The sequence below is a fragment of the Osmerus eperlanus genome, chromosome 4 (genome assembly GCF_963692335.1).
Source record: "Osmerus eperlanus chromosome 4, fOsmEpe2.1, whole genome shotgun sequence".
Classification (NCBI taxonomy): Eukaryota; Metazoa; Chordata; class Actinopteri; order Osmeriformes; family Osmeridae; genus Osmerus; species Osmerus eperlanus.
In genome coordinates, this window is record NC_085021.1 from 10,425,847 (window position 1) to 10,438,843 (window position 12,997).

A 12,997-nucleotide genomic window follows, 5' to 3' on the forward strand; every position below is an offset into this window, starting at 1 on the left:
GAGAAACACACCGTTAGAAAACACCGCTGTCGCGATGAAAACACACAAAGAGATACCAGGCCAACCGGGAAACCCACTAGAATAGCCTCATACTATAATAGTATGAGTGAGAGCGAGAGAGAGAGAGAGAGAGAGAGAGAGAGAGAGAGAGAGAGAGAGAGAGAGAGAGAGAGAGAGAGAGAGAGAGAGAGAGAGAGAGATACCTTTCAAAACAATCCATTATAGTCTGTTATCAGGACTTAGAGAAAGTGACTGAGCGAGCCAAACAAATAATGCGAGGCGACTAAAATGGAAAGACGGGGAGGGGTGCGTGTTTGGGCGGAGATCAGAGAGAACTAAAAGGGACCAAAGAGACAGGAAGAACATGGAGGAAGTCAGAGGAAGTTATGTTCTGGTGCTGTGTTAAAGTAGTGTGCTCTGCAGCCCTCGCAAATCCTCACTGTCAAACAAGCATCCAGATCTATGGGACTGCTTTCCCTGTGCCCACCCCTGCATCGAGGGGATGATAAAAGAATGTGTTTATTTTGAAAAAGGTACACAGACGATAAAGAAAACATGAAGATATTCGGCACACCAATATTTGTCTGATTAATGAGGAGAACCACGACAGTAGAATGTGTGACGGAGAGAGAGAAAGGGATAAAGAGATAAAGAGAGAGCTAGAGCGACTGAGACCTAGAGAGAGAGAGAGAGAGAGAGAGAGAGAGAGAGAGAGAGAGAGAGAGAGACAGAGAGAGACAGAGAGAGACAGAGACAGAGAGTCGCCCAACAGACATGACAGGTCTGAACAGTAAGAACGGGCCGTGGTGTCTCGGCTAAGCAGCCAGGTCAGCCCACTGTGATGGGGCTCCCCCCCCCCAGGGGTCTGCTACCGCCTCCCCACCATCACTCACATACGCCACTTATTACAACAGCCCAGCGAGCGCTTCCAGCCGGTCCAAAGCAGTTTGGCTGACCAAGAAACTGGCCGACGGGCTGAATTTATCTCTCTCATAGTGACTTCACTCACAGCTACACATGCAACCAGCCACAGGGAGACCCTGCTAAACGTCCAAGTTAGGTCATGAAACAACAGTGAGCGGTGGCCAGAGCCAGCCACTGGAAACCAGTCAGTCACTGAGTCATCCACTTGGCTACAGCCTCACTCAGGGGTCAGGGGTCATGGAGAAGCAGGGGGAAAACTGTGTAATTGGTGCATACCACAGAGCTCTGGCTGGCCCCCTTCTGAAGCTGCTGCCCCGAATATGTCCCAAGGTCAACCTGTCTTCAATAACCTCATTAAATGAGAGTAAACATCAAATAAAAACAATAGGGCCTGTGAACTCTTTCACCCTTCAAAACATGTGATGATTGGAAGTGAACTTTGATGTCTATTTCCTAGTGAGGGGAAGGTGGACACGGGGTCCTGTTCCTGCTCCCTCCCTGCCTCGGCCTCCCCAGCACACCCAGTCAGTCCACACACAGCCAGCCTCCCCAAAACACCATCCATCCAGCTAGGCCCTCTGCAGTCCTGTCTCAGCCTCCCCAGGCTGTTCCCTCCTGCGCTGGGAGCCGGCCGAGACGCGCTCTCACTGTGGCCACTGCCAGCAAGCTGTGTGTTGACGGCTCCCTCCGGGTCTCCAGGCAGCAGGCTGCAGTAGGAGGGAGCCTCCTGCTTCTAGCTTCCTGCTTCTCCAGGACAGGCTGGATGCTCTTCCAGATTGCAACAGCGTAACACGCTCATTTCCGACGATTCAGCCAACGTGGTTTTGCTGCGACAAACATGGCTTGGTTGAGATGCACGGTGGGTTGCCAAAGGGTTTTAACGGGGGTCTGGCTTTTGGATTCCAACCTGACTTCCAGCACGCTCTCTCACCTTGTACCCTAACTTGAACCTTGTGACACATCACTGCGGAATAGTTCAAATCTTTGTTCTAAATATATGACGGAAACTAATCTGTGACCTCTGTTTTTCCATCTCTCCCGGTAGATGAACTGACATCAACTGTCCTCCTTCCAATACCTGATCCTCTTCTTTCTCCACTCAGTCCAATTCTCCCCCTCCCCTCTCCCTCTCACTCTATTCTCCCCCCCCCCCCCCTCTCGCTCTCTCTCTCTCTCTCTCTGATGAACAGGAATCCCTGGACTCAGCACTGCTGAATGAGCCAAAAACAAACACACGTGCACACATACACACACACATGATTACAAACAGTGAGTTTGCTCACTGAAAAGAGAACAGCACCCAACCCATTCCCGGCAACTGTCACTCTCCCTCCCTCTACGAGGAGCCCGCCTGGGGCCTGGTGACTGGTCACTTCACTCCTGTGGAACAACACGGGGCAATTAAGCTCAACCACGCCAACCAACTGACACACACTGACACGCACAGGTGAATACAGACACACCCACATCCAGCCATGGCGGAAACGTTTCCCACTTCGGGGCCCGCGTCATTGGTGCCATCACACCTCAGCGCGATCCGTCTCCCCGCAGTATGACGGCCACGCGTGGCGTCAACAACCCTTGCCCCCCCTCCCCCATCCCCCAGACCCCAGGAGCACAGCTCCATGTTTAGTCAGGAAGAAGCCGTGCCAAGCACACGTTCAGCCGCCAGCCTTGAGCACGTTTTTATGTGGAATGTGAAGAACGCCTCTGCCTGCCTTCAATTTGGTGAGCTTCTTGCCATGGCACTTTGGGGGTCTGTTCTAGTCCTTTTTTTTTTTCATGCGAGCGCGATGTGAGAATGTCTCCCCTCCGCCCCGTCCCCTACGCCCCTCCCGCTCCCTCTCTCCGACCAGGCTGGTAACACTGTCTGCTCAGGAGGAGGTTATGCAACACTATCCCGTGGAGGGCAAAAGACAGATGGCAAGCATGCAGGCAGGACAGGACGACAGGCGCCAGAGAGGGAGGCATGCAGTCAGACAGGCAGGCAGGGCGACAGGCACCAGAGAGGGAGGCATGCAGTCAGACAGGCAGGCAGGGCGACAGGCACCAGAGAGGGAGGCCTGCAGTCAGACAGGCAGGCAGGGCGACAGGCACCAGAGAGGGAGGCATGCAGTCAGACAGGCAGGCAGGGCGACAGGCACCAGAGAGGGAGGCCTGCAGTCAGACAGGCAGGCAGGGCGACAGGCACCAGAGAGGGAGGCATGCAGTCAGACAGGCAGGCAGGGCGACAGGCACCAGAGAGGGAGGCATGCAGTCAGACAGGCAGGCAGGGCGACAGGCACCAGAGAGGGAGGCATGCAGTCAGACAGGCAGGCAGGGCGACAGGCAGGTAGTCAGGCAGACAGTCAGTCAGGGAGAGACTGGTTGGTAGGTGGTCAGGCAGAGAGATAGGGCTTCGAAGGAACAAGGTGCTTCTGCAAGCTGGATCAGTTGCAAAGCTCTGTGTGTATAAGCTTTACGCTTATTCAGCACATTAGTTGTCCCAATGCATGACAGGGCTTGAACCACCACTCCCCACACCCAAAAAAAACCTCACATTCATTGGGAGGTCGGTGATGTCCTGTTACATGTAAAAGCCTGTCCATTAATTACAAACGCAGGACCAAGGTGTGTATGGGAGCAGGGTGAGTTTATTGAAACAGGGTCATTAGTCTGCTCTCGTCTGCTGAGCTGGTCAGGTTTGGGTTGTGCTCAACACTGCAGCTGTTCCTCCTGCAGCACGCACAGTGGCAGTGGGGCCTGAACAAAGCCATCCTGCTCATGTTGGTTTACCCCTGCAGTGGCACTCGCACAGACACGCTTCGTCCAATGCCAAACACCAAGTGGAAACTCTCCCAGAGCAGGGTGACGAGTGGAACAACAACAGAAAACCTTTTTTCCACTGCTTCGTCTACGAACGTGGACAAACACACAAAACTGTGTTAAAAAAACAGGTGACTGTCACCATTGTTATTATATCCATTGAAAATAATTAATGTAAAAAAATAAAATAAAAATCTGTCACAAGACAAGGTGGACATGTATTTTTAATCCGAGAAAGAGTTTGGTGTTGTTTGTGGGCCTAATACTCTTAAACCCGATTTGAGGAGGGGATTTCATGTAAAGTTGGAATACAGTAATTGGTTATTTAGATTCATTATATAATACAACCCAATGTGTCAGGGCATTTTCTTTATGAGCTATGGGATAACATGGCAGACGGGCAGAAAGAGGTATGTTCCCTCATTACTGGACCTCAAGGCTCATTATGACCTGAGGAATGCCAGGGTGTAGGCTACTCATTCTTTAAGGATAAAGGACATGGGGGTTAAGGTTGAGGCTGGAACTGAAAATGTGTCTCAGGCTCGAGCCAAGGCGGGGATGGAGGCCCGGGGAACTGGGCGTTTATCACTCGTGGCAGAGCTAGGTTTGAGGGTTGAGACTGAGACTGATCCTAAGGCTGAGAGATTAAGAGGCCTGGGGTTCTGAGGCTAGGGGCTGAGGCTTTGGTCGGAGCATAGGTTTGGGCTAAATATAAGACGGAGGATGAGAGCTAATGCCCGGTCTGAGAGCGAGGCTTAGAAGCTGAGGTGGGTGCTGTCGAGGCTGAGACTACAAGAGCACGGCTCAGAACCGTTTTTGGGGGTAGCTGCTCCAGGCTTAATTACAGGGCCGGTGAGCAGGTGAGCATCAAAGCCCGGCTTTTCCCCTCTCAGTGGCGTTCAGCTGCTCGCTCCGGTCTACCTCTGGAACACAGAGATCTGCTTCAAATGATTCCTTAAGGTGGCCAGCATCCAGGCAGACCTCCAAGACCCTGGCTGGCTGGCTGGCTGTGTATAGAAGACTGGATATAGTGCATTCCTGTGTCCAGCCCTCTGTGTTATCGCTAAGGAGGGCACATGCACCGGAAAGAGGGGGACTGTGCCGTTGCCTGTTCTGCTTCAGAGAGCACTGAGCGGAGACAGAGGCCCATTTCAGTTCAGCTATGCACTTCTACTGTGGTAAATATTTCATCTCCACGGCACCGGCTCTCATCCCATCCGCTCTGCGCTGCTCTCCATGCCAGGTCACTGAGGGTTTTCCACGGAAGAAGCTAGCAATGGAAAAGAAAAAAAAAAAACGCTTTTCCATGATGGTGCTGAAATGCTGAGCGCAGATTCACTGATGTGTGTGAACCAGACCATCCACAGAGGCAAGTGTCATATGACAGCTTGGCGGAGATGGCTGATTCATATGCATTATGTAGCATTGCAACCTTTACCATGTAATCATTCCATGATCACCTTACATTGGAATCCTATCTGACTGGCTAAATTATACAATTGCTATGTTGAAAAGTTATTGGGCAAAGGCAATGCTCTAGGATCTTGTGACCTAAGAAAATACACTCTGGGCTGTGTAATATGATATTCGTAACGTTTGGCCCCCTACATTTTACATTTACATTTAGTCATTTAGCAGACGCTCTTATCCAGAGCGACTTACAGTAAGTACAGGGACATTCCCCCGAGGCAAGTAGGGTGAAGTGCCTTGCCCAAGGACACAACGTCAGCTTGCATTACCGGGAATCGAACTGGCAACCTTCGGATTACTAGCCCGATTCCCTCACCGCTCAGCCACCTGACTCCCTACCATCACACGCCGCCACCAAGTGTCTACTGATTCCCCCCCACCCCCCCACCCCCCTTCACCCCCCACCCCATCTTACCACACAGGTCGTGGATGATGTCCAGGGAGGAGGACCAGGAGTAGCGCTCAGCCCCCAGCTCTGTCAGGGAGGAAGGGAGGCTCTCCAGCTCATAGGCACCTCGTTTCTTCCAGTAAAGGAACATCCTGACCACAGATCTTCCCAACGGCTCTGGTTAGAGCCCCCCTATATAGCAAGTCTCTCAATCTTTCCAATCCCGCTTGAAACACTTTACGAACTTGTCTATATTTGACGGACCGAGTTGACCATTTGAGCACCTTTCTGCCTTCCTTGAACTCATCTCATTGACCACCTGAACAACTTGCTAGTCCAACTTTACTCCTGCCAACCGCCATTAAGAAAAACAGCACCTGCAGAATTACCTCATCCAACGCAACCACTAAACACTTGCTTTGAACCTCCTCTCCAAGACCGTGCTCCCTGCTGTCAGAACAAGTGGGCAAAGAAAGAACTAAGTCTTTTCTCAAAATGGGTTTTAATTAGCCCTCTAAGGCAGTCGCTATTTTGGTCCTGAACAGCATCGCATGAAGAGCTTCATAATGAACAATGACGCTAACACTTTATCAATGTAACCAAGAGTGGAAGAGGAAACGAGTTCACCACAAGATCCATGCTCCGACGTCTAAAATAGATTTATATATCACTTCTCATTCATCCACGACTGGAGACATCATCAGAGGTCCAGATAGCATTTCTGCCCCTGTCAACCTTGGTTATTAGTATTAACCTCAGCATGCCTGAGACAAGATAGTCACCCTCTATGCCATTTCTCAATACTAACACTGCCTACACCGTAAACTGGCATACATCTCCCGAATTCACATTTCCACACGTTCTATATTCAACCTATATTCGACCGTCACGAGGTATAAAACTTGTAATCTCCGTCAGCGAGGAAAAAGAATTTCCGTCCGTCTCCTTCCAAGAGCTTTAAGTTTCTCCATGGTAACCTCTCCAACTCTGCAGCTTCTCTGTGAGACAAGCCTTTTGGAGTCATAGCCCGTGTGGGATCTCTGGACGATAGGGGGGCATTCGACCCACTCCATCAGACAAGTGTTGTATTCATACAGAGGTGAGGTGCATGCTGGGACTGGCAGCCCGGACCAATGGTTTTCAAACTGGGTGACACAAAGATCCCTTTTAAACAGCCACCTACACAGAAAGTTAACTTTCTTTATGTTTTGAGCTCACTGTAAAAGCCGGGCATATTTCTGCATTCATTAGGCTAGAACTGAGCCCTTCACAGCCACTGGGAGATTTATTCTTTTTTTAATGAAGGCAACTAGTCTGTGATGGCAGGCCTCAGCTATTTCTGCGGAGGTACAATACATGCATTGGGGAAAACGTGCGTGTGAGAGATAAGGCCTAGTGACAAACAAACAGACCGGCAGAGACGGCAGGCTTCCCTCTCTCCGCAAACACAGACGAAGGGGTTAAACCCAGTCACATCCCAGTCTCTGCATAACAGTTCCCCCAATGTTGCTGAAAGGTTGCTGCACTGTTATTACATCTAAAACGGGAGAAGAAATCCTGTGAGAACGTACTGTGCTCGCCGGGGGAAGGGAGGGACGTCGACACACAGCGACCCAAATGTCCAATTTTGGGATAAGAAATTAGAGGGTCGGATGGGAGCCGGTCTACTGCTCAGCTCTGGGCTCTGCAGACATATGGTAATAATCTGGAACAGATTTGACTGCGCTGCTTCCTTTTAATGAAGAGACCAGTTGTGCAGCATGAGAACTGGGACTGTAACACAAGGGCCAATTTTCACCTACTGCTGAGACAAAGGAGCCTGGACCAAAGAAGGATCTAGAGACACACTCCCTTTCATCCTGCCACCCTCTCTCAGGAGAACAAAGTTCAGGTTTGGACACCATAAAGAATAAACATTCATTACAATCTAGGCTCGTTTTTTTTATTGAACCACATATCCAGGTGTCTTGCTTTAGGTGATAAAACAATTCACTATTTCACTGTGCTAGTATTCTATCTATTGCGCTGCATAAAACATCTTCTATCCATATGATAATGATGATGATGATGATGATGATGATAGCAGCCAGAGAGACTATCGCCTGCATGGCCCTGCTCTGCAGCAGGATCCCACTCACTGTGGGTGCTGAGAAAGCAGTGTTAGATCAAGTAGCGGAGGCTGACAGAGACAGGAGGAGCGAGCGTGCCGGAGACAGTGTGTGCGAGCCAGAGTGTTGACAGAGGGAGTGCAGTCGGAGGCTTGTGCGTTCCCCTGCGGAGGGGGGTTTGGGGGTTATATTTAGCAAGGTGGCCCGTCACACCGGCAAGAGGTTAACCCTTCCTCATCAGGCTAGCAGCAGCATCGGAGCCTGTCCCTTAAGAACGGGGAGACTGGGGATGTCCGAGCCTGCTTGATATCCCAGCCAGAGCAGTGGCGTTGGATGCTTCGACAAGCTCACTGTAGTTTTTCAGATGTAGCCTTGTGTCGAGGGGGTGGAGGGCGGTGTGCGGTAGGGACTCATGGTCCCCTGGCCTGTGTTATCCTTCTACATCACTGAGCATGTGCTGTATTGTTCAAAGACAATGCAACAGGCAGTGGACATTGGCACAGGCTGGCAAGCCCCTCCTCTCCACTCTGGATAGAAGACCTTCACCCTCCAGAACATCCCTTGAGTGTGTGTGTCTGTGTGTGTGTGTGTGTGTGTATCTTCATCCCAACAATTGCTATCAAACATGGAATTAAAAAGTCCATCCATAAGCACTTAAGATGGACAAACAACTGTTGTGGTTTTCTAAGGCTTGTTTTAAAGAATCAGTTAATTCAAATGGAAGGGTTGAAATGACAGAGGGTTTGCCCTACAAAATCTCACAATAAGAGACCAAGTTGCAGATATCAAAACACTTATTCACTGAAAATATAGTTATTGTCATCATAAAATGGGGGTATTATGTTCATAAACAGTCATTTGGGCAAGGTGGGAGTTGTGTGTAGAGGGACACTCAAAGGTAAACATTATCTTGAGTGTTCTCCAACTTAAAGATGGTGTGTGTGCATGACCTTGGTGTAGCCCCTCTAATCAAGCATTCTCCAGACTCGAGAGCACACCACACATCCCTTTTAACAGGGTGTGCTTTAGTACAGAGGAAACTGGGAATGGTGATAATTACGGTTAAGAATTAGGCTGATAGTCAACTTCAAGAGTGGCAGCTCAAAAGCTATCTCGTTTGACCAGAAAATAACCAACGTTTGGACATTAAACTGACCACATTGCACCAGTCCGATACACAAATCCTAATGCTTCATTCCAAACTTTGAAAAGGCGGAAAGCTCATATCGGCTCTCCGAAGCGAGGGTGCAGTGTGTAAACAGTTGCTCAGTCTTTGTCCAGCGCAGTATTCCAGCTGACTGTGAACAAGGCAGAGTCTCCCCCTCAGGGTGAAAAGCAGTGCACCATCTGTAATTTGAACCCGACATCCCCTCATAACAAGTCCATAGCTCTAAAGCACTGCTCCACTAAAACAGGGCCAATAGCTTTACAATCATGCGAAGTGAGGGTGAGACCTGACGACGGACGAACACTGGGACAGTATCGGCTCCTGCTCTGCGCCAGCTGACATGTGTTGTGTGAGCCCTTTTGAAAGAGTGCAGGATTATAAGCTAGGGAGAAAAGAGGCCTCCAGCTGTGAGAGTAGGTTTATGGCAATGACATCATCTGTGCCCCCTGACCTAACTGGGGAATGATAGCTCTTCAACATGAAGGTAAGGGCATGCTTTCAGGGTACCTCAACATTGCATCAATCATGCATTATACTTCACCTCTGAGCTGAGAAGCCATCAACAATGAATTCAAATTGTACCAATGCCTAGGTCTCAGCCCGTTTCATAATCATGCTATTGCAGGGTTCATGCACTTGGGAAAAAAAGATCCTGATGTCTGAAGAAATACACTGGCAGCCACAACAAACTCTAGGGGATCTAATCAAACCAGATGGGTATGATGTAGAGATAAAGCATTGAACTGAAACAGTTGCCAATGGTCAGTGGCCAATAAGATACAGTGATGAGAGAGAGAGAGAGAGAGAGAGAGAGAGAGAGAGAGAGAGAGAGAGAGAGAGAGAGAGAGAGAGAGAGAGAGAGAGAGAGAGAGAGAGAGAGAGAGAGAGAGAGAGAGAGAGAGAGAGAGAGAGAGAGAGACAGAGACAGAGACAGAGACAGAGACAGAGACAGAGACAGAGACAGAGAGAGAGAGAGAGAGAGAGAGAGAGAGAGAGAGAGAGAGAGAGAGAGAGAGAGAGAGAGAGAGAGAGAGAGAGAGAGAGAGAGAGAGAATGAAAGAAAACAGCTAAAGCAGCAGGAAACTACAGGAAAGTAAAAAGGAGGAAAGTAAAAGGAAATCACGATCAAAAAAAGTGTAACAATGGAAAGACAGTCCAAAGAAGGAAGCTGAAACCGGAAGCCAAGAGCCAGAAAGGGACCCATCAGACACACACACGATTAAATCAGTGTGCCAAGACAGGCTTAAGTCTTACGGTCTGGAACACTGACTAACCACCACAATGCCCACAAGGCCATTCTGTACTATCCCACATACTAGGTTCAAAGTGACATGACCTGGTCGTCAAGACAAGTAGCTATTCAACCAGCCTTATTTCATTTTGATAATCAGGTGGATCAATATATGCAGTAAATGGGCATGTTGTTCTGAACCAACTGAAACACCAAACACTGAAAACATGACTACTGTCACTTTTGAGTCTTCGATGATTCGGGCAATAACTAGCTTTATTAATTTAGCAGATAATAACTAATAACTTGGCTTTCTAACAGACTTTTTTCATGTTATTATGAACAGAGAACAGACAAGACATCTGCCCCCAGATTAGGCTGGTGTGTTTAAGACAAGCTTAAGACCCTGGTGGCCTGAGACTGAAGGCTTCCAGACTCAACCAATTAGACTGCTCAACTTCAGCTCCAAAGACACTGCAGCTCACTGTACAAGGTACCGACTCATCCGACAGTCGATAGGATTGCATATCCAAAGGCAAACAAATATTTAAGAAGAGAAAATTAGAAAGGAGAGTGCAGTAGGCTACTAAGCAGAAAGAGTAAAGAAAAAAGTCGGAGTGGTGTCATTTATGAATCATTCATCTAGGCTACCTTATGACTGTGAAGGGGAAATAGCCCCTTCACGTTTGGAAAAATTCAATTAGTAATGTGATTTAGAAGCCACTGTAATCATTCTCCTCGTACAAAATAAATTATTTCCAGGCTGTCTGATTGTCTGGATTCTTCTGACAACTCAGACATTATACGTCAGCCTCCTACTGGGATGATTCTTTCTCCAGGTCACTTGCCAAGGACAGTTATCGGCTTTAGGCACTGTTAGCAAAGTGCCTGTGACGACTCGTCTGACTACTGCTTTGTTTACATCCACACTTCACTGCACCATGTCTTTTTTTACCAAAGCTCAACAATCTTTTTTATAAAGTCGCCATTTTTATAAAGTTGCAATTCGAAAAGGTGACAGAGAGGGTGATAATATGAATAGGTGGTGTCAGATACTTACTGAGCCGTAATCGGAGACCAAGCCAGCTCCTTGGCGGTGACTTGTGTAAAACTGAATTCATGGTCCACTTGTTAGGAACCATAGATGCATGTAATTCGTCCTTATCGATGACAATTCCCTAATGCACAGGTAAATTGCTAAAAGAAAAACGTTTCCCGTGATAAGTCAATTGTTTCTATAACAATGTGTCCATGCTGCTCTTATTCTGCCAGGTTGGTAAACTTCTATTTTGCTCTCATAACATTCATGAGAAAGAAAAGAATAGTGCGTGTGCGCGTGCAAAATACTCTGTAGCGATGACAAAGCTGCAAACACTCAACAAGGACAATGCGGTGGAAAGTAGCCTTCAAAAGTAATGTGGCTTACTGGCCACCGATCAGGTCATCGTAGAAAACAAATGCGATTTTACAAAGCGTGGAGAACGGCTAGGACACTATGCTACCCAATAACCTGTTGCTGGCTGAAAGGCATTCTCCTCGACGACCTGAACCGAAAATATTACTCCAGCAGGCTGAGCATACCTTCTCTTATCGGCTCTGAATTTACGATAAGCTTATCAATCGCCCATGTATTCTATCTTCTTTTAAATTACGGTTAAATGCTAGAAGTTGGCACCGTTATTCTCCGCCCTGTCCCGTCGTCAGTCGCTCCGGTTTTCAATAATCAAGCTCCTTTTCCATTCATTCAGGCAACCTGGACCTGCAAATGCTTTTTCATTTGAAAGTTGTCACTGCTCTGCAGCTAGGGGCGCCAAGGAGCATCAGTATGTGCTCCTCTGATTTAGATGAATTCTGTTTTTTTATTCAGTCTGGTCCTCAGAAAGCGAATTTCATTACTGGTTGGGGATTGACAATTCACATGTTCCTCTCATTGGTAGAGGAGCTTTGGATCAGTGTTCACTTATGGGTCACTTCTATGCATCGTCTCAGTTTGGAGCTTAGATTGGACTCTATTGTCTGATAATGATGACGTGCTCGCGTTCTATTGTCCCTGTGTTTATTATGCATGCTTTCACAAACTAACATTCACTTCTTGTGGGGTTGGCTCTTTGTATTTAAACCGATATACAAGTGTCCCATAGGATTCAGAGAGAATGGTGCTGGTAAAAAAGGAGACAACCTCCCTCATAATTTGTCCAAGGCACAGTAGAGAAAGCCAAGAATCATCTTGTTTTGGTCTCAGGCAGGTGGTATCCATACTTGTATGCCTTGTAGTCACAGCCAACCTTAGAGCTGCGTCTGCCAGGTGCACCATATGTGGAAAATAAAAATGTCTTAAAGGAACCTTTTATCCCTCCATTTTGTCTGAGTCCCAAATCAAAACTTCAAGGGCTTCAGTGACCAATCCCACTTTCCCCTTATTTAAGAGTCACTCATTTGTCTGGTACTTCAGTGGTATGCATTATTTGAAGAAGAGGGCCACTTTGTCAACGCTTTCAGACTGTTTACTGAATGAGACATTGTTATGCATGTCATTTGGCTCAATCAAATACTATAACCCTGAATGTTTATTACTGTGAATTACTTAGTTATTGTTGATTATTTTACTGCTGTAGATGGTGGGCTAATTGAAGGCAGAGGTAAGGTTCACTAGGTGATGAATTGACCATTGACATAGAAAAAAAATGCCCTAATGCGGTTGCAAACCCTCATTTACACATTAACACCAAGTCCCATTTATATTCACTGTGACAAACTATCCTCTGGTTTAGTCTACAGATGTAACAGAACTCATCAAACAAACCCTGTGTGTTTATTAAGGGGTGTTCAGCTGTATTTGGACTGTCTGGATGGGACCTCCAGCCAGGGGGATCTGTCTTTGGGTTGCAGGAGCTGGGGACAAC

The 12,997-nt window shown here is 47.9% G+C and overlaps 1 protein-coding gene across 9 annotated transcripts in view; it reads right to left on the reverse strand.

Annotated features, from left to right (window-relative positions):
- Window positions 1–11,853, reverse strand: part of plekhg5b (pleckstrin homology domain containing, family G (with RhoGef domain) member 5b) — a 45,531-nt gene extending 33,678 nt beyond the window's left edge. For 2 of the 9 annotated variants that reach the window (XM_062458866.1, XM_062458863.1), the window contains exon 1: window positions 11,155–11,852. In XM_062458866.1, the coding sequence (XP_062314850.1) occupies window positions 11,155–11,236 (82 nt within the window). In that variant the 5' untranslated portion in view covers window positions 11,237–11,852. Of the gene's footprint in view, window positions 1–5,614; window positions 6,544–11,154 lie in introns of those variants that run through there. The other 7 variants (XM_062458859.1, XM_062458858.1, XM_062458870.1 and 4 more) reach the window with 5 other exon arrangements.
- Window positions 11,854–12,997: the final 1,144 nt, after the last annotated feature.